This window comes from Rhea americana, unplaced genomic scaffold, assembly GCF_003343005.1.
Source record: "Rhea americana isolate MKP2758 unplaced genomic scaffold, rheAme1 scaffold_206, whole genome shotgun sequence".
NCBI lineage: Eukaryota > Metazoa > Chordata > Aves > Rheiformes > Rheidae > Rhea > Rhea americana.
The window spans coordinates 473,153-493,675 of NW_028186217.1; the positions used below are offsets into that span (position 1 = coordinate 473,153).

At 37.9% G+C, this 20,523-nt stretch overlaps 1 protein-coding gene across 4 annotated transcripts in view; it reads right to left on the reverse strand.

Moving 5' to 3' along the window:
• PKP4 (plakophilin 4) overlaps window positions 1-19,124 on the reverse strand; it is an 82,217-nt gene extending 63,093 nt beyond the window's left edge. For 2 of the 4 annotated variants that reach the window (XM_085304318.1, XM_085304316.1), the window contains exons 1-2: window positions 18,968-19,124; window positions 7,599-7,732 (exon numbers count right to left, since the gene is read on the reverse strand). In XM_085304318.1, coding sequence (XP_085160444.1) covers window positions 7,599-7,727 — 129 coding nt within the window. In that variant the 5' untranslated portion in view covers window positions 7,728-7,732; window positions 18,968-19,124. Of the gene's footprint in view, window positions 1-7,598; window positions 7,733-8,458; window positions 8,471-18,967 lie in introns of those variants that run through there. The other 2 variants (XM_085304317.1, XM_085304319.1) reach the window with 2 other exon arrangements.
• Window positions 19,125-20,523: the final 1,399 nt, after the last annotated feature.

Sequence of the window (20,523 nt, forward strand, 5' to 3'; positions counted from 1 at the left end):
ATCAACTAAAAAGGAATATATACCACAGGATTCAAGAGAAAGCAAAATGGAAAAGATATTTACAACAGTAGAAATCAGATACACAAGAGAGGGAAAATAAAACCTATGCTTGTCAACATCTACAGGAATACACCTTTTAGAACTAATTTGTTACCCTTCTGTTCTAATGCTGTTTAAGAGATGAACCATATGATCATTCAGATCATAAGTCAATTACAATCTACACTTTGCAGGTGTAAAACAACTGCAGGTTTAGAGGAAAAAGTAAAAGCTTCTCACTGAAACTAAAAGAATGACCATTACAGGACAAGTCTTCTCTAAAAGATTACAGAATTTTAACAGCTGCAAAAAATGCTAATTTTTGTAGAGCAGAAAAATGATAAAAAGCAAAACGGGAAAGTGGAAGATATGCACTGGTTTTCTTATTTCACAGTAGACTTGTTTTAAACAGTAAAATAGCTATACAATTTCTCTCCCACCCTTCCTGAGAATTCCAGAGTAAATTCAAATTTTTCTATCTGGAAAATAAAGCTTTATTAGTTCCAAAAATCACCTCAGAGTTTAGAGATTTGAGCATTTCAGACAAGTAAAGAAGATTGAGATTTAACTGAAAGCATCACAGTAGGAAAAGGGAAGAAGTCTTTTCCTTGATTAATTTTCTAACTTGATATTGTATTTCTTGATTTTAGGCAGCTTGGTCTATCCAGTAGAGTAGAATGCCTATCTAGAAAATTACAGGATTTGGTTCTGATTGGCAGAAWGAGGCAGAGACCTATATTTAGCACTGGACTGCTCTGTGGCCTGCACAACAGAGTCCTTTCTAAAAACAGTTTTTCCTCTTAGTATAGATAGTTATACAAGTATCCAAAGTAAAAAAAAAAGTTCCATTAAAAAATTCATGATGCAAAAATCCAAAGCTGGTTACAAGTGCATTGATCATACCTTCATAGTTATGCTTCTTCCTAATGGCATTTTATACTGCCTCCCTCACATCATTCTGCTTCACCCCCATCCTTCAGCTTGATTAATCATCATTTATCTTTCATTTCAGACCACAGAGTCAGTTCTGATGTCTCAAATTCCCTTTGCAGTTGTGGCACATTTTTTTCAGCAAGAGATGCATCACCTATGTTAATTCTGTTACATTAATGTTAACCATAAAAAAAAAAAAAAAAAACTAAAAGCAACAACAAAAATTATGTATCTTTTATTTAATTATCAGCCACAGGCTGATCAGGAGAAATTGGGGAAACAGGGACAGAGCAAATATTACTCTGAACTGATGCCTAATACCAATATACCAGCAGTGCTGCTTATCTATTAGATACCATACTATTGGCAGGAAGCTATTGGAATTTCTCTAGCCTCCTTCTCCAAAGCAGCGGCAGAGTACGTCCCTAGTACAGAAGCATTCCTGAACAAAGCTGGCTGTCAGTAACAGAAAAGCAGCTGCCCCAAGCAAAAATCACAATTAACTAWGTTTTATAGTACTGGTCTGTGGGGAAAGTGACAGGAAAAGAATTGCAAAACAACAAGCTATTTTTTTTAACTCACAGAAGAACATCTATGCTGCAAGGCCATCCTAGAAGCCTGAACGTAGGTGGCAAAACTCACTGCCCCACTGCAAAGGCATGCACTTCCCAAAGATACTGCCAAGTCTTCTGAAATGCACAGCCTACAATGCAATGGCCAGAGCTACTTTTTTCAAAATTATATGGTATACACTAAGGAAAATATATCATACAGGTAAGTAATGGGAATGTAGTTTACATGGTTGATCACAAAGATTACCATCCTGTTATTTGTAGCTTTTGGATTGTAGAAAAAAGGTTTAGAAGTGATTCTGTGCTTTCTATATTTATACATACATACATATATATATATATATACACACATACATATATATATATATATATATATACACACACACAGCTCACTATGACAGAATATTGCAGAAACCCAAAATTTTCATTTTGGTGAATTAGGAAATTTTTCTCCCGCAGTAACATGAGTGGAAATGAAGAGTCTACATTCAGAGCGTTAAAAAAAAATAAAAGTTAGCTTCTTCTTGCCCTGTTGTGATTTGAAAACTTCTGACAAAGCACAGRTAAGTTATAGAAGGTGGAAGGTCCAACTGGCTACATGAAGATCTTGCAGTTACAGCTATGCAAGAGTCAGCAGCCACGGCACAAGGTGGCAAAGACAACACTGTAGCACTTTGTGAATGGCGCACACATACCAAGTCAGACCAAGACTGGGCATGCTGGACATCCCGAGTGATGGATCTTGGTTTCTTGGCTTCTGCCAGTTCTTGGTGGCTGCCGACACAGGCTGTGGAAGCAGGCAGGGCTAGAACGGGATGACACTTCTGGTTGTAGTACCTCCGAGATAGGCTAAATTGCTTGAGTTGGCAAACATCACCAACTTTGTGCAATGTTCAGAAGTAACTGCAAGTGGAACTACAGAATGTCTTCCTAACTAGAAAAAGATTATGATTGAAATTGAGCCTCTTCCAGTAGTTTGACAGTGGATGAGAATAGCTGATGACTTAGAAAGCATACTTAGCTTTTTGAAAGGAGTATTTTACCTGGAATTAGCTATTCCTCCTTCACCTGCAATGTGCAGTGCAGAGCCGCACAACTCCCATTGTCTATGAAAGTCCAATGATGCTAAAGAAAAAAGGTAGTTACGTTTTGGACATTTCATATGATACAAACATGAAACAAAGAAAACGACAAACAAAATGCTGTTCACTTATACTTCCTTCAATTTAAAAATTCCAGCACATGGACTGACCTATGCAGACTTCCACTTTTCTACCTGCTGTCATTCTGAGACACACTTACGAATGGACTACTTAAAAATACACTAAATACCGTATTTTTCCAACCTGAATAACCTTACGGTAGCAACCAGTATTTAAATCCTCTACAAGAATCTATCAAGACAAAATTAAACTTTTCACTGACCATATCAGATCACTTTAAAAAAAAAAGTTCATTCAAACCCACCACTGCATTTGCATGTGTTCGGTATCTCAGCATCTTCCAAAATACAGAAGAAAAAATTTGGACAGAGTAAAAAACTGTAATTGCAGAATGTGAAATGACACAGCTACAATTATTGGCTGATCTAACTCTGTATTCAACAGCAGTAGACCATTAAAGCTCTTAATACTTTCATGCCTACATTGTTCACTAGTCTGGTAAAACATTTTAGTGCTGCTCTAGCAGATGAGGGATCAAAACTTAGGGAAAATGACCATCAATTCATAGAAAATATACTGATAAGCAATGATAGAGACAGCAAGCAAGAAAGCCACTTGAGATCTTTGCTGACTTTTTGGGGGCATCAATCTCCTTGGAAGCTGTTACAATATATTAGGTTGTTTTAAATTGGTGCTGAAGAAAGTATACTGCTCTGCCAGTTGTAGACTAGAATTGTGTTGTTGTAGAGTAGATAGACAGGTAATCTAAACATAAAAGTGTTACAAAAGGAGTAATTATTTCAGTATTTTTCAAGGGTACCCACAGTTCTAGGTAGGCTCTTTTTCAAGGTTTCTCCACAAAACTCTAACAACACATTTTGGAAAGAAAAATCAATTCCTACACTTTCATATTAATAAAGCAGAACACTGAATTTTGATCTAGGAAATGAGTTAGCAGTTTCATCTGGGACAGAAGCATAAGATCTTTTTTGTCCTAGAATAAGAGTCTTAGGAGATTTCTCAGACTTTATTGTACTGAATATGGAAGCAGTTGCAAATGGCTGAAGTAGTAAACCTCAAAGTCAGGGAATTAAAAACAGCAAGAGTGTTTTTAAAAAAGCCTCTTCCAGTCACTTACAAAATTTTGGCAAAGGTTTTGTTTCACTCATACACAGCTTGCTAAGCAACTGAAAGCGAGAGAACAACCTCCACTCAGAAGTAATACATATCTGTCCATCTAATTGATCACTGGATGCATGCAAAGCATGATTTCAAAGTGATACTGTTGAATTTTTGTCTAGTTACCAAAAGTTTAATTAGCAAGTGTTCTTTCAGATACCTTGTTGAAATTGCATGTCTACACAGATTATGCAGTACTTCATAGCAAATTGCTCAGTATCTGAGTTGGCAAAGAACTCTCCCAAACAAAATATACTCATTTTAGTAAATAGCAGTCTTAAAAATCCATCATAAATCTTTTGCTCTACAGAGGATGCATTCTCTCCTCCATTTCCATACCAACAAAACCCAAAGTTTTTGCTTAGTTTTCTGCACAGAAAAACCCTATGAAAAACATCTTGAGAAATAAAGGATTTTGTACGCATACAATGAAGAGGAAAAAAAAAAGTAAAGCACACAGATTAAATACGTGGTTCAATACAGTTATTGAACAAGAAAATGTTTTGTTCAAGTGTTAAACAAAAGTGAACATTTCAAGGAAATCATTTAATCTTAAGTCTCTYGGGGTTTCCTATTCATGCAAAAGCATATCAATCATTCTTAATCTGTTACCAACCATTTGTAAAGGAAAAGACTAAGAAAAATTGTACAACGATACACGTCAAAAACATCTACATTCATTTTGGTTTTTAAAGTTGGAGCAAGCTTTTTCCTGCAAGACCTTCCTCTCTCTAAGCCCACTCACCAAAAAGGAAAACATGCTAACCAGGAAATTCAGTTAGGAATGATCAAGTCATATATTTAATTTTGCCAAGTCAGCAGCAATTCATTTTAAATTCAGTAGCATAAGGTTTGCTCATGTAAAGTAGTAGTGATTCCAAAAATCTATACCTTCATCTTGAGAAACAGCTGGCAACTAACTGGCTTTACATTTCAAAATAAATTACTGCTATGATGTTACCTTTCCAATTTGTAATAGCATGCTATTATAATGTGAAAATACTAAATTTAACTTTAAATGTAGATGAGAGACTGTCTATAAACYTTTATACAAGTATTCCCCAGGATTCAGTTTCCAGAAATAGTCACATATTTTAATGCTTTAGTTTTACATAGAACCAGTTTCAGTATTTCCTAAGAYGCTTCTATCCAGAGAAGTATGCAAATTTCATAATATTCTAGTATTCTAGAAGTGAAATAGGCAGAYTGGGAAAAGAAAAAAATATATCTAATCCATATAGCTATTGCAAAAATGAAAAAAAAGGAAAAAATTAAAAGCTTACGTAGCTTCGCTGCAGTTGTACAGTCTTAGGACTTTGTGCATTCAAAATTGAAGTCTTYTACTAGAAATGCAACATGTGTGTGCATGTCCTAACTTACACTAATTAGGGATATGATTTCATGCTGAAACAAAAACTAAGTTTTGTCAGAAGAGCATAGACAAAGTTGTAGAAACCTCAGTTTCACCACAGATGGCACTTTGTTCTGCACCTGCTATTTTGTAACACCAAAAATGAATAGATAGATTTTTTGATTGATAATTTTGTCTCAACGAGGGACTTTTTCAGAGAACAAAGGACACACTTTTGCTTGATAAAAGTGTTGCTTTAAGCTGATTTGTGGACACAGGAAAAAACAAACACAAACAGGCAGTACATTCAAAGTGCCTTACAAAGTTCATAGGATAATTAGTGCAACTTTTTATATATACGTAGGAATATATATATCTCTACGTATATATAAATATATCGACGTATACCATTATTGTAGACATTGCTTAAAGTTATTCAGTGAATTAAATCTTCCCATTTCAGAAGTGCTGTAGCAATTTAAATACTTTTAWTAAGTTAAAACTTTGCAGAGATCAACAAAACACAATAAAGATTTCTCTGAATTGTGGTTCCACCGTAGTAAGTGTTTCTAAAATACTGAAGTAATAGTTTAGGTGTGGCAGCTCTATTTTACAAACAAAGAACCACTGCAGATAAATGATTCCTGATTAAGAGGAAGTTAGGCCATAGCAAATAGCATATTAGTCTCTGTTCAAGCATAATAAAGTAAGTAACCACACTGGAAAATATTCTGTTCTGGGCTTTTTGCCATACAGGAAGGGTGTTGAATATGTCAGTGTCCACAATCAATATCAAGAGTTTAAAAAAAAAAAAAAAAAAAAAAAAGTTCAGTCCTTAACACCTTTGCTTTACCATTTACGGGACAGAAGTATGATTCTAAAATGTCCACATATATTTACATTTATGGTATAGTTTTGAAGTCTGTTTCACCAACTATTTTTTCCGCTTTGATCAGCATGGAGTTACTTAATAATCCRTATATTAGTAGTCTTTCATTGAATGAGAGAGGGAAGAGGTTTTAGCCTCCTTTTTTAAAAAAAGATGTATTCCATTATAATTTTTTTCCCTCAAAGAAAAATATTTCTTGTGTAGAAAAGGGGACATTAACACTTTTTTAATTATACGTATCATGTATCAATCTAATACAGACAATGTGGTCATAATTGCATTTTCAGTCTAAGCAGTCACTCTAGCATTAAAACTGCACAAAACTCAATTTTGGAAAGCAACTCCAGTAATAAGATTATTGGCAGGTGATCACTAGGAATTACAGTATTGTAATTTACTAGAACACTGCTCATCATCTGAGCTATGATTACAAGCATGTTCCTTTGCCTGTTAATTGCAAAATAAAGTAGACTAACTTAAAATCACCACAAATGTATTTTAAGCAAACAAGTCCTTTTTGACATTTGCAAYAGTTAAGATTGCACAAGACTGATTGCTCTCTCAGGCTCAAGATCACAGGAACCCAATTGACTGTGATTATCTCAATAGCCTCCAGCATTAACATTCTTCATATTGGAAAATCAGCTTTAATACCACTGAGACACGATTAGGGTTGCTACTGCCATCTTAACAATCCCTATTCAGATGTTGAAATTTATGTATTAAACCAAGACATAAGATCGTTATTTATAGTTCTGACAATGAAAAGCCAACCTCTTATCTCCTTCATTTTTTTTTTACACTTTGGTTAGAAAGTTCCTTGTAAAACTGATTTTTTTCCTTAAAATAACCTCCCAAATTAGGCTGAACTTGAGCCTCAACTTGACTTGAGGTCAAACAACCCCCCCCCCCATAGAAACCATAACTAAGATTTATGGACATATATTTGTGGCCGTATATACGTTACAGATTTGAAATATAGTATTATTTTGGTGGTACCTTCTAGAGCTAAAACTGAACTCAAAGCTCAAGCCATTCTTTAACAAAACACAACTAACATCTCATGCAGATAAAGATTGGATATATTTCTGTAACACTATGCAACTTCACAAAATGGACAAAAATCATTTGTTCTCAAAGGTGCAATTTTACACTATCTTTTATACACTAAACCTGCATTTCCAGTTTGATTTACAGCAACAGTTTAGTGCACACATTACAATGGATATAGATTATCATAATAACGCTTCTGTTTATTGCAATTAAATGTACCCCTTATGTTCAGATTCTGACATGTTTCTTGGCTAAGCTAGTATTTGAATAGCTACAAAATATACTATATTAAGGGTAGGAAACATATTTGAGAAACAATGGTATTTCTGTTCAGTAACAAAGGACAATGATTAACACATACTGAATTCAATGGTTAAAGCACACTGAATTTTTAAATTGCTGAAAAACGAGCAGCGTACCTGTTCCTTTACAGAAGCTAAAATGGTAGTGGCAGTGGTCTCCGGTTCCATGCCTGGGCCTGCAGAACTTTCCTGCGCTGTCTGCGGCAGCCCCTCCTCCACCATTGGGGTCTGCTCAGGGGCTGGCATTTTACCTGCAATAAACAGTATTTTTAAATAGTTTATATTTTGAGCCAGTGACGCTTAAACAAACCCAAGTGTTCAAGATTACAGATTATTAAACTTGTCTTTGTTCCGCAACCTTCTCAGACTTAACCAAAATTGCAGAGAACTYTGTATTACTAACAATAACATATATTGCCATTACTGTGCTTCACTTTCACAAATTTAATCCAGGATTATGTACAGAACTTGAAGGCTAGGCAAAGCAACCAGGCAGCATGAAGTTTAAAAATTATTGCAAAAATCCCATTTTGTGTTAGATATTAAAGGTAGCAAAATCCAAAATATTTAGGATATTACACTTTTAATGATCCTATCCCTTCTTTATATTTATCACATACACTTTTTAGCATAGAATAATGATAGGCAACAGAATACTGCTTTGCTGTTAAGCACAAACCGCAGAAGAGCCTAACTATAATAATAAAGGGTTAATGCAAATAAAGCTTCTACTGCTCTTGTTGGAGAAGAGGAAGTTAAAGCACTGAAGTCAGAGTAATCTCCCTGGGCTACGGAGACTGTGGAAAGGATGGTCAGGGTTAGCGCTCCTCAGAGGGCAGGACAGTGCAACAGTTCCAGTCCATGTAAAAACAGAYAAATCACTTCCCTAATGATAGAAGTTAATAGTAAATAACATTACAAGGACTGTTATGATATGTAAATGCTTGATAGTTTTAAAATAAATGAATACCACATACATGCTATCTTCTGTACATATGCCATGCTTCAGCTTCCTTAGAAAACAAAGCTCAATGTCTAATTTTGTGTTACAGTAATCAAATTCCATTCTAGATTTTCAGGATAAACGCACTCAGGATACCTAGAGAAGGCAGAAAGTAGCACAGACAGCAGCTTGCTTCTCTTCATTTCGCACGCAGCAGCTTATGCTGCAAACAGACTGCAAAGCCAGGCACAGACTCGTCAGACCTCTGGACCCTGACCCATTTTAACCACAACCATCCCTTCTCTCCCACCTGCCTTTTAAATGCTGGACCAGCATAAAAGTGGCATGGAGGAGCTTGCCTGATGCGTGAAAACATGCATAATTGTTTACAACACTAGATGCACTGTAAAACTAAGTTTCTGTTTTGGTTAGAAGAGGTTCACTAGACTTATAAGTGATCTCTTTTGAAATTATTCTAAAGAATCACAYGCTTTAGGACATTTTCTGCATTTTATATTTATTTCTATATAGAGAGACCAAGCTCAGGCACAGAGCCGTTTTGTCAGAGGACTTTCATGCAGCCTTAAATCAGAAGAAATTAATGGAAATCAGAAAAGAGATGAAAATGCAAGTGTAAGAAACAGCACTTTCTTGCTGCTTTACATARTGACACTTCTGCTGTGAGAGGGATTGTTTCAGTTTATTAGCCCATTAAATATATTACTAGGTCTTCATGGACTGCAGCACTCCAGACTGCGCGCGGAGCTGGTATCACACGTAACAACGAACAACAGCCGATTTCACGTGAACCTGAGGGAATCAAATGACACAAGACGCTGAAGCGAGACGAGCGGTGGAAGGCTGCGGGACAGCAACGAGGGCTAACGCACAGCGCAGGGATCTGCTCGCCTGCCGGCTCCTGCCGCAACGGAGGAAGACAAGCCGCGTCGTCACGCACCTCAGCGCCGAAGCCCAACGCGGGCTCCCCCGCTTTGCGGGGCAGGTGCTTCCCTCCCTCCAGCGACTGCGCAAGCAGCACAAAGAGACCAGCCAGTAACCTTCGAAGAGCCTACTGGAATAGCTCTTCTTCACCCCATTCTGCATTATGTTTATCTTCTGGAAATAAGAAAAAGAAACTGCACAACCGCCACATGCCAGGCATCAGTCACCGAAGGAAAGCCAAACGTGCCAGTTCAGCAACACTGACAGACCAAGTGCCATGTTTTTTTCTTTCTTCCTCCGCTGGTCATTTTCCAAGAAGGACCGAACCATAAATGCAACAACACAAACATCACGCCACACACTGTCCTCCCCMATACAACATACTTAAGCCCAGAGCAGGTATTTCCTTCCTCTCCCACCCGCAATCATAGCGCCTCCAACCTCCAGCAAAGCCCTTCCGAGCAGCCCAGCCTTGCCTCCCCCAAATCCCGCACCTTCCTTTCTGAGGAGCCCCCTCCTACTCCGCCTCCCACCCAGCGAGAGGACCCCCGAGCTGCTCCTCACCGCCGCCCCCGCCAGCGCGCGCYGAGGAAGAGGCGGCGGAAGCCCCCGGCGCGCGCGCGCTGAAGGCTGGCCGGCCTGCTCCACACCGCGCTGCAAGGCCCTGCTCGTCTCCGTCCCGCGAGCCCCCTCCCGGGTGGCTCCCGATGAGGAGTGCTCTCGTAGTCATGCACCACCATTCTGAGGAGCCAAAGGCGAAACCTCCGGTTACACAAAGTGAGAGCATATTCCTTTAAATCTTTGCTTGTAAAAATCAGCTCTTTCATCAACTAGCAATGGCCCAAGCAATCACGGAATACGTGTTATAAAAATAAGGTGTGACCCAGGGAATTATATCACTTTCTATAGTTCTTTTATTACTACAGCTCAGTGTTTCAGATTTCTAAGGGGACTTTCAAATTCGCAAGCATATCATGAAGCAACAGAACCAGAGAGTCAGGCTTTTCCTTTCAATAATCAATCCTTCAAATCTCATTCAGGGAAACTCTGAACAGTGAATACACGCAAAATTGAGCCTCTAATAATAATGCTCAGATGAAAACTCATCAACTTAATTATTAATGAAGATGTCAGTGTTAAACGTACACCTATTTGAGTGTTAAGAGGTGTAATTAGAGAGCTATAACTTTCCAGAAAGACAGTTGTTTCAACTGCTGCTGTTTCAATTAACACATTCCTTGGCAAAGTAACTGATTCTCTAATCTTGATTTCAAGACTAGACAACTGTTGGCTTTGATCCTACAAACTCTTACGTAGGTACTTAACCTAACTGAAGCAAGTATCCTCGTTACTCCAGCTGCCGGCACAGCGAGGCAGCTGCAGGACGCACGCGCCCGGGGGCAGCGATGCGRGCAGGGGGCAGCTCGCCAGCCGCGGAGGCCGGCACGCCTCTGCCTCGGCACCTGGCTGAGCAAAGGAGCTCACAAATTCAAGTTAGATTCACACATTCAGCTTACAGGAACAGGAAATAACTAGATGTGGGATACCCAACACCAGATACTTATGGGGAGAGCCTTAAAATCAGCCACAAGTAAAACTGGAAAGAAGTCTATATGAAATCCTCCTCCTTACACTTGCTTATGCAAGATTGGGATTTAATGTCTGAAGCTACTTCCTGGACTTCCTTGCTTCATTCCCTCCTTTGGGTGCAGATAACTGGTTCACTACTGTAAAATAAATGGCCAATTCCCACTCCTCAAAAAAATTAGGTCAGTAGTTATATTGCCTGCCTCTTGTGTCACGGCCTAGCAGTTAGATCTTACCCAGAATGGGAGACTTGGTTTCTATGTCTTTCTCTGCCTGTTCAAAGTCTTATCCCCAAAAAACTCCTATTATGCTTATCACAGCTACTAAGCTACAGTCAGGATTGATGAGGGTTGGCTTTCTGCAAACCTGTAAGAGGTGAAACACTACAGAAAGGAATAAAGAGAGATGACCAAGGAACACAAGAGGAGGGGTAACGAACACTCACGAGGACAGCATTCCCCTGCAAAGGTAAGGCCTACGTTCTGGTCCCTTCTTTCAGCCTGGGTCAAACTAGAAGCAACTCTAGTGTACAAACAAGCAATTCTTAGGGCACGGTGGTCCCTACCATTAAGCTGAGACAGGCAAAGGGAAAACCTTACCGCCTCCAGGTCAAGCAGCTGCTGGAGTGCCACATAAAGCAGAGCTCCACTCCCTCTCTGCAAAACAGAGCTAGTCCCACAAGGGAAGATGGCAGGAAGGAAAAAGGGGGAAGAATGGTTCGAGCAGGTTAGGACAGCTCCATTCTTTCTCCTTTCCTTTTAAGGAATAAACAGCTCCCTGCACTTTTCCCGCTTCTGTTTCATTTGTGCAACAGCTGGTCTTCCAGAGGGCGAGAATTAAAGCAAAGTGTGCATACAGAAACAAGAGCAGCTGGCTAGCAATTTTTAAGGTAGATTATTAAATACCCGTTCAGTTGCTTGACTTTTTTTTCAATGCAGAATTTCTATCCAAAAATCCTCAGTCCAGATAGAGAATGCTTAAAGATAACCCTGAGCTACAGTTATGCAAAGTAAGGAGATATTTTCTATCTACAGAAATTCCCTTAACTTTGGAAGTCTTTCAGCCACCAACATGCATCCAGGGCCAGAAGTACATTTGGACAGCTAAGGGCTGATCTCTGAGCCGTCCATATTAACACAGAATTTTAGAGATACAGGATATGAAGAATGCATAACAAAATATTTAACAGTAAACAGTTATTTGAGCTTTCTGTTAGTTGTCACTTCTGTCGAAGTTGAAGCTACTCAGCCCTTCATGACTGCTCTCCCTTTCACACATAGAATTACATATACTCTCTTCCAACCTCCTACTTAAGGTAGTCTGAATTTTCACTCAACTTCAATCAGAGAATTTTTTCAGCATTTAGCATCCAACTAGGGGTGGTAAAGAAGGGGAAAAGATACATAGATATCTATGTTAAGCTGCACTGTACAACATATGTGATCAAAGTAAAACCTATTATTAGCTGAAGACTGTTGGGGTCCTGAAAGTAGCACCATCGAGCAAAATAGAAGGGTATAACAGCCGTAAGGAATACACTCCCGATGAAAGTAGATATCAATCATTCGTATCCAAAGACTTCTGAAAAGTCCATGTTATAAACACTAAGAATTATGTTTCTAATAAAAAACCTCCAACTTAGTCAGAACCTACGGAGATGGAGACAGAAGATCTGTTGCAGCCATTTATGTAAGCTGTAACTATATGAAGGGATAAGTCACTCGAAGGAAGAACAGCAAGCCAGCAGCACAAGGACTTCCTGGCACTGAAACAGCAAGACCCAGTAGCACTCTACTGGAAACATTTAAGAGAACCCAAATAAAGAGCCCAGCAGGGAATGAAATGCTTCCCAACGCAGTGGACTGTTCTAGCTTTGCGCATCTGCGGAACTAAATTTTGAAAGCTCCTTTTCTTCCCTTTCAGTATTACTCAGGCCCTACCTGGATTAAAGTGTTAGTTAATAATTAAAGTAGGCTACACTCTTTCCATTTGACATGGAGATACTTACCTAACAGAAATAATCCTCTTTTGAATTCCAGGGTAATCAACTGCCTTGTAATTACTACAGCATTCTCTCACCCAAGTAAGTTATAAATAACACCTACATACTCCTCTTTGGCTGTGCATCAGAGCCCGTAACAACACTGACACTCTCAAGGCAATTTCACCTTACCTTAAGCACTGTCAGGAAATAAAACTTTTCTAGGTGGAACAGCAGTTCTGCTCATCTTCCACAAATCTTTGATTTTTTGCTTTGTTACTCTTCACTTTTGAGTAACACTCAAAGACATGTTTTTATACTAAAGTACAGATGACATTCTTCCTAATTTACTGAAGCTGTCACACTCAATAACTTCAGCAATGAAATTAATTCATTTTCTCTAGAAGTACTAGAGCTGAAACACTTCATTATTGTATTTCAACTGGTAAACATGTAAACATTTTGTTCTTCCAGTGCCCATGCCTGATCAAATAATAAATAGCAACAAAAAACAATTCAAACCTCTGTATTTCTCACTGCTTAGGAAAAGTTTAAGCTAGAACTCTGCCTATACATAAAGAAACAGAATTTAAGAAGGGTCCTTGGAATTACTGAAGGGACTACATATGAACTCAACTATTCATATCTTAATGGGCAAATATACATTTTCTTAAACTGGCTTGAGTAAGAATTAAATTTGTTCTTACAACACCATTCTTATAATCATCCTGCAGTCTTTTTCATTATTATTATTTTTAAAATAACAAGGGCCTGTACAACTGAATAATCTGACAGCATTGCTACCCAGAGAATGAATGAAGAACAGTGAAAATAATCAAGTCTGGTAAAACAAAAAGGCCAAACAGGGAACATTTTTATGTTATGCAGAATTGAAACAAAGAAAAGAAGGGAGGCTGAAGAAGTTTAGTTGATTTCAACACAGTTTACTTCTCTTTTCCCCAATTCCATAGCTAGAAATAGGATGGGAAACAAACTACATTGCTTCTATATGACTTGCCACCCCAGCACAGCTGATGGGGCAGAGTCACCATTACACAGTTTGCTAGTTCTGCTGTTTCCATGGGTCCTCTAAGCATGCAATGAAGTCATAGGTTGCCAAAATGGATGAAACTCTCCTGTGCCTGATCAAATGGTCAAATAGTTGCAAAGCAAAGAGATTCAGCAAGCTGATCTGACTCTATGCCTTTTTTTTTTTGGGGTGGGGGGGAGTGGGGTGGGGAAGGGAAGGGCCATTTTTCTGAATCAATGCATCTTGTACCCAGATAATCACTGATGTAAAGAAGGAATGAGAATATTCAATTGAGGAGAGGAGAAATACAACAAATCACTAAATCAGGTATAAGTAGTGATGCTTTAATTCTCCTTTGTTCTTCCTAGTTTCTATTCCCTGCCTTTCACTGTTGCTCCTGTTTCTYTGTGACATTCAGTAGTTTCCCCAGCATTTAGTAATTCTTCTCCGTATGCAGTGGGCAGGAGAACTTTCCAGCTCTCCTGGAAGATAACAAAAATGGTGCTTTTCCACAGCTTGCTGCTTGCTTCCCTTCATATTCCTCCTGCTCCACTTAAGAGATGATTCTCCAGATTTTCTCCTTCCCTGTGCTCCCCATTTATGAGCCTTGCAGTGCTGACATGAACCCATTTTCTCAGGCAGAGTCCCCCAAATTAATTGCAACTAAAGAGATTGCAAATATAACTCTGATGAACACTGTGAACCAGGATAGGCTAGACTAGACTGCATATATTTCATGAGAGAAATACAAAACAATGAGCACTGTCTCATTATTAAAAATTCTCATATTTATATAGCCACAAGACTAACTCAAACAACAAAAGTAAATCACTGAAAAGCAATTGATACTTTGCTTGAGAAATATGGGAGATGCATTTAACTATCTTATTAGTTTCTTCCTCCTTCCTTTTTCTTAAAAAAGAAAAATATTTATGATATATAATAGTACATTGAGAGCCAAAAGGGTTCTGATGCTATAAGCTTTTTAAAATGTTAAAAACAGTTACTCTAATCCTTTAGTAAATTTTATTTTTATTTTTTGCTACAGCTCATAAGAGGCAGGCATTTTTTTTGGCCGATGGCAACATTTTTTTACTCCATTCTAGTGAATAGGCAAGATTCTACATCCACAAAAATCCAGTTGTAACATGCTCACAAGATTAGTATTTTTATAGCTTTCAAACTAACCATTCAAAAGAAGAGATCAGACAGGTATAGCAAGGAGGCCATTTTGAATAAACACATACTTATGATCGTATGCTTCAAGGCCTGAGGCACCATTTGTGGTTCACCTTAAAAAAGAAGAATCTTTGTCATCTGAAGGGTGTCTGGAGAGCATTCACACRCACAAATGCATGAAGTACCATGAGCCTCCAGGGCCATAAAGGATGTGTAACAGACAGACCCAAATCTGACTCTCTTCCTTTGGACTATTCCAAGTCTGTATTTCTCTATGTACCTTAATTCACTGCTGTTCAGAAAAACTTCATTGGAGTACAGTATTCAGAAACAATTCTATAGGCTAGTAAGCACATTTATTTACAGAAATATATATTCAATCTTATCATAGTAGACTAAGAGGGAAGGAAAAGTAGCAAGTATCACAAAGCTCCTAATTTTCCAAACTGTCAAATTTGTCCAAGGCTATCAAGTGATAAAGACATTCATCAATTATTCATCATTTAGAAGTATAAATCCTTAGCTTGGCACTGGAATTAACTCAGTTAACTCAGGGTATGAAGTCATTCACAATGAATATCACATAGCAATACTATTTTAAAACTGTAAAGGCTGAGTAACTGTTGTGAATGTAGGCTAAGCAGTACTTTTACCAGATACTTGTAAAGTGTATGAGCTCCAAACTGATCAAACTTTTCAATCTACCATCTGAAAACTCTTACAAAGAAGCAAACAGGAGTAAATAGAGAGTGATTTTAAGCAAAGATGGAAATGCTACCATGTAGAACAATGATTGCAGGAGCTTTTCAATTTCTACTTATATTTTCTCTCAGTCTTTTAAAAATATTACTGCAGCATTACTCTATACAGTATTGCTAGATACAATACACACTACTTGTAGGCAGGTATTTTTTAACTGGCAGCATTATAAACCCAAAACTACTTTATGTTGTTTATAAAAAAAATGAATCTCAATTTTGTCATACAGTATATTGAAAAAAAGCATTACCAAAAAAAACTCCAAATGATTAAATTTACAGCTATGAATAAATGCTTAGAAGCCAGCTAAAGAGTTCCACACCTCTGCACTGCAATTTGCTCCTTCTGTTTTGCCAGTGCACGTGTTTGAGGGACGTGGTATAAGCTGTATCACTGAAGTGGTCCAGAATTAGACAATACCAACCTCCTGCTGTGTCCTGCCTTTAAAAAGCACATGCGAAAAATCCGGGGGGGGGTGTGTGTGAAAAGGAAAGAACTAACTATTAGAAAGCTGTAATCAAAGCAGTAGTTCACCTGCATTGAAAGGAGGCATCAGATGGGGTTCTGCCTTGAGTTTGGCATTGCCCAGTCACTGTTACCAGCAGAGGCAAGACGATTATTAACATGCTGTGGATGACAGCTGGGGGTGGGGAGGTTATACGTATCTTTAGCGATAGGTTTAGAATTCAGAGGTCATGATCAACAGAAGAGATGATCCAAAAGTAGATGCCAAGCTTATAAGCAACTTGTCCTAACTCATACTGAACTTTCAAAAACTGCTACTCCTTTCTTAAGCCTTAAGAGTTTGCATGCCCAAGCAAGTTGGATCAATTGAAAAGATAGAGGAGAGCAACCAAAACTTTGCAAAAATCTGTTGAAGCTGCCTGTGTTTAGCTGTAACAAAGACTAAGGAAAAAAAGTGAGTAAAGTTGAAATATTAAGTCACTGCAGGAAAGGCAAAATACTAATCAAGGATAATATTTAAAAGTTACTTTATCTTCTAACCAAGTATCAAACAATATTAATGATTATTAATACTTGTTACTTTCTTCCTCTAAATACGATACTGGAGTGCTTTCCCCCCTTCCAACTTCAAAGCAGCATTAAGGTTTTTTTTTTTTTTTTGATAACTACAGACAATAGAATAATTAAACTGTCACAGTTACAATTTTAAATATGCTATTTAAACAAACAGACCTATTTTCCAACAGAAGAGGTTAAGACCTTAATCAGTTAGTTCTATTCTGCATTAATGTAAAGTTCAAAATCAGGATTTTAAAAACACACAGCTACCAAAAGCAAATCCTCTCAATAACATGAAGTAGTTGAAAAAGTACAGAATTTGAAGTCCTAAAAGAATTTTAAGAATTAATTGCTGTTTTAGGGGATTTCCACTTTCAAAATACAGAAACCTGCTGTTGCTTGCACTATGCAAGTCCAGAAAAACGTCACTATAACTACTCAGGAAATACACTCATGGATGACAACGGTAGAAAAGAATGCACTTCCAGGACTTGTGAGATTTATATTTTGCACAATACTTAAACAGTAAGCGTAGCTAGAGATGTATCTTTCCATTTTTAGATTAAGTCTTACTTTTGGTTTATAAAAATATATAATTTCCAATAGCTGATACTGGACTGAACTTTCTGAACACTGAACAATAAGGAGCAGGAAGCAGCTGAGCACCAGACAGGAAAGCACCCAACGCCAAAGACTCCACTGCCCTTCTACAGAAGAAAGAGTTAAAAAGAGTCCTATTTGAAAGACAGGAATCAACAAGGAACAGTCATATTACTTTATCACAGAAGGTCAAAGTATCTGCTATGTGCATCAGGTTACCCAAAACTGAAACACTTTAGCCAGGTGTTTAGAGTCAGTTACTACTTATCTTTTCAATACCACAGACAACAGGGTAAATTGCAGATGTCAACAGGATAAATCTCTAGTTAATTGCATTTTTGTCTTGCTATTTATGAGGTATCATTTCAGATGCAAAAATTTTAACACACAGCTTTTGAGCAAAGGCACAGATGATGTTCTGCAGAGGATGCATTTTTTTTTCAAATGCTCATCTAACATTATGTCAGTTCTCATATAACCAGGCATGTGAAGCTGCAAATAGTAGAATAAACATTGTCTTAACATGCCCAAAGGAGGGGCAAAAATAGGGCTCAAAAATCACCCTTAAACATCTCTTTCTAGAAGATAACATAATCTTATATCTGTTTTTGTCAAACAGTAGTACAATAAAAGTGTTATGAATAATGTCTACATATATAATCTCTTATTATTTCTTCAAATAACATTTTTAAAGACATTACTTACTGTGGCAAACTGTTTGTTTGTTCYGTTTCCTTAGGGTAACACTGCCAGTTAACTCCAAATAACACACCTTCCACTGAGCTTTTCTTTTTTCTTTTTTCTTTTTTTCTTTTTTTTAAAAAAAACATCTTTTAAAAATAGATTTCAGCTAGGCTATTAATGCAAACTTCAGATCAACATGTCCAAATACGGTGAGGTGGACACACTCACACGCTACACTCGCGCACTTATCCCATTTTCATCCTGTTTTAATTCTGCTATTATTGCTGCTTGTCAACATCCTCTTGTTGAGCCATAGGAAGGATACGCACGAACAGCTTTGTCAGACACGTGAAATAACCCAGAATTTCCTTAAGTTGTTATTTACAATCATCTTAAAAAGACAGCATTTAGCAACTAGACTGCTAAACACCCACGCTTCGCTGGAAAGTTTCCTTCCTCGGACTAGCAGGGATCTGTGCCATAACTGCGTCTGATACATGCCAGCACTCTCTGCAAGAGCTGGTATTTCTCCAGTGCAGCAAAATGCAGAGATGCTGTTTTGGATTCCTGAGGACAGACTAACGGTGCTAGGGTGATCGCTTAGCCCAGGATAACCGGGACCTCTTTGCAGCAGGATCATCCCAAAGACAGGCTGCTGCAGTCACACTCCTGGCTGTGAGGCCAGCCGGAGGACCCCTGCGGCACGGCACCACGCAGCACAGCACACAGCCAAGCACGCCAGCCAGCGCCCAACGAACCTGGAAAGCCGAACCGACGGAGATCAGTCCCCTCTCCGCTACGGTCTCTGGTCGCGTAGGAAGCTGATTTTGGCAACTGGGCAGATGCTGCTTTGGCTATAATGGAAGCAGTGGGAAAACAAGTACTCAGGGAGAGTTCACTTTGCTATCAGGTTTCTATCAGGCTGCAACCTTGATGTCTAAACCCCTGAGCAAAAAAAAACATGGACAAGTAGTTTTCTGCAAGTATCCAGCTCTGTACTAAAATGAAATGTGTTATATGGGATGAAACAAGATCAAGACTTAAAGAACTATTTCAACTTTTATTAAAAGTAATGTAATATGCTGCCTGGTATTTGCCAAATACCTGAAGTAAAATGGGATAAGAACAATTTAAATTCACACCACACACTATGTTTTGATTTAGCAAAGTTGAAGTTTAGAACTTATTTCATAACCTAAATTTTGTTTTTAAAACATACTGAAAAACACAAATAAAAAAGGCAATTCCAGAATAACTAACAGATGTGTGCTAGTCACAGTGTGATAGACCCACAATTTTCTTCCTGTTAAAACAGCCTTAAAGCATCAACACTTCAGATGCATACCAGCAGACATGGAGAGATACTTTAGCAGTAATATTCTTTCCTTGTTTCCTAACTAGAAATGGTGGTCAGAAGCTTAAGAGGAGATTTGCACTGAAATCAGCTGTATCATCTTTCATTTTCAAGAAGTTTCATGAGTTCCAGAGTTTTATGGTAAAAAGTCTTCAAGAAAGTGAAAAATTATACCTACTAGAATAGCAATATGAACTTCAAGCTTTACATTAAATTTAAACAAAGAAATTCTTACTTAATAAACTATTGATTCATTGCATCTTTACAACAGATTGTTCAAGGGGTCTAAAACACAATTCACCAGTGAATTTTACAACTAATATATTGGAAATATCACAAAAGAAAGTAAAATTCAAAAGGTAGGAGTAATGGTTATCAGTTTTCAACTTCAGAGAGAAGCCTTCTCTCTGGAAACTATTTGTATCTGTAACTAGTCATATGGATACACTCCTCTGAGGAAGGACAGAGTGCACAGCTTATGCATTTTGTGAATCTCCAAGCAGAGAGGAAGAGACTGCTGCTAGCAGTGGCCACTTTAAAACCTGGAAGGGAAGATCTATTAGAAACAAACATCACTGGAGACTGCGCTAAGTAATATTTAACTTTTCTAGACATTGATCAAAGCGTGAATAATTGTCATAATGGTGGAACAGAGATATTTATTTCATAGATACGGCAACTAAAGAGCAATTAAACCAACAGAAAGATTATTTACTCAGACTCAATCCTGAAAGACATCACCAAAAATTCAGTTGCAGAAATAGCCACAGACAACATTATTATGAACTATTTTAGATTTAAAATGGAAAGATAAGCAAAAGTACTCAGACCTGTAACTAAGTCCTCAATTTCAGAAGAGTCAATCTTATTAAATAGAAAACTATGTTGTAAAATCAGCCAGAACTGCTCAAAACAGCAGCCTGATGCTAGTGCTGTCAAAACAAAGAAAAAAAAATTGTA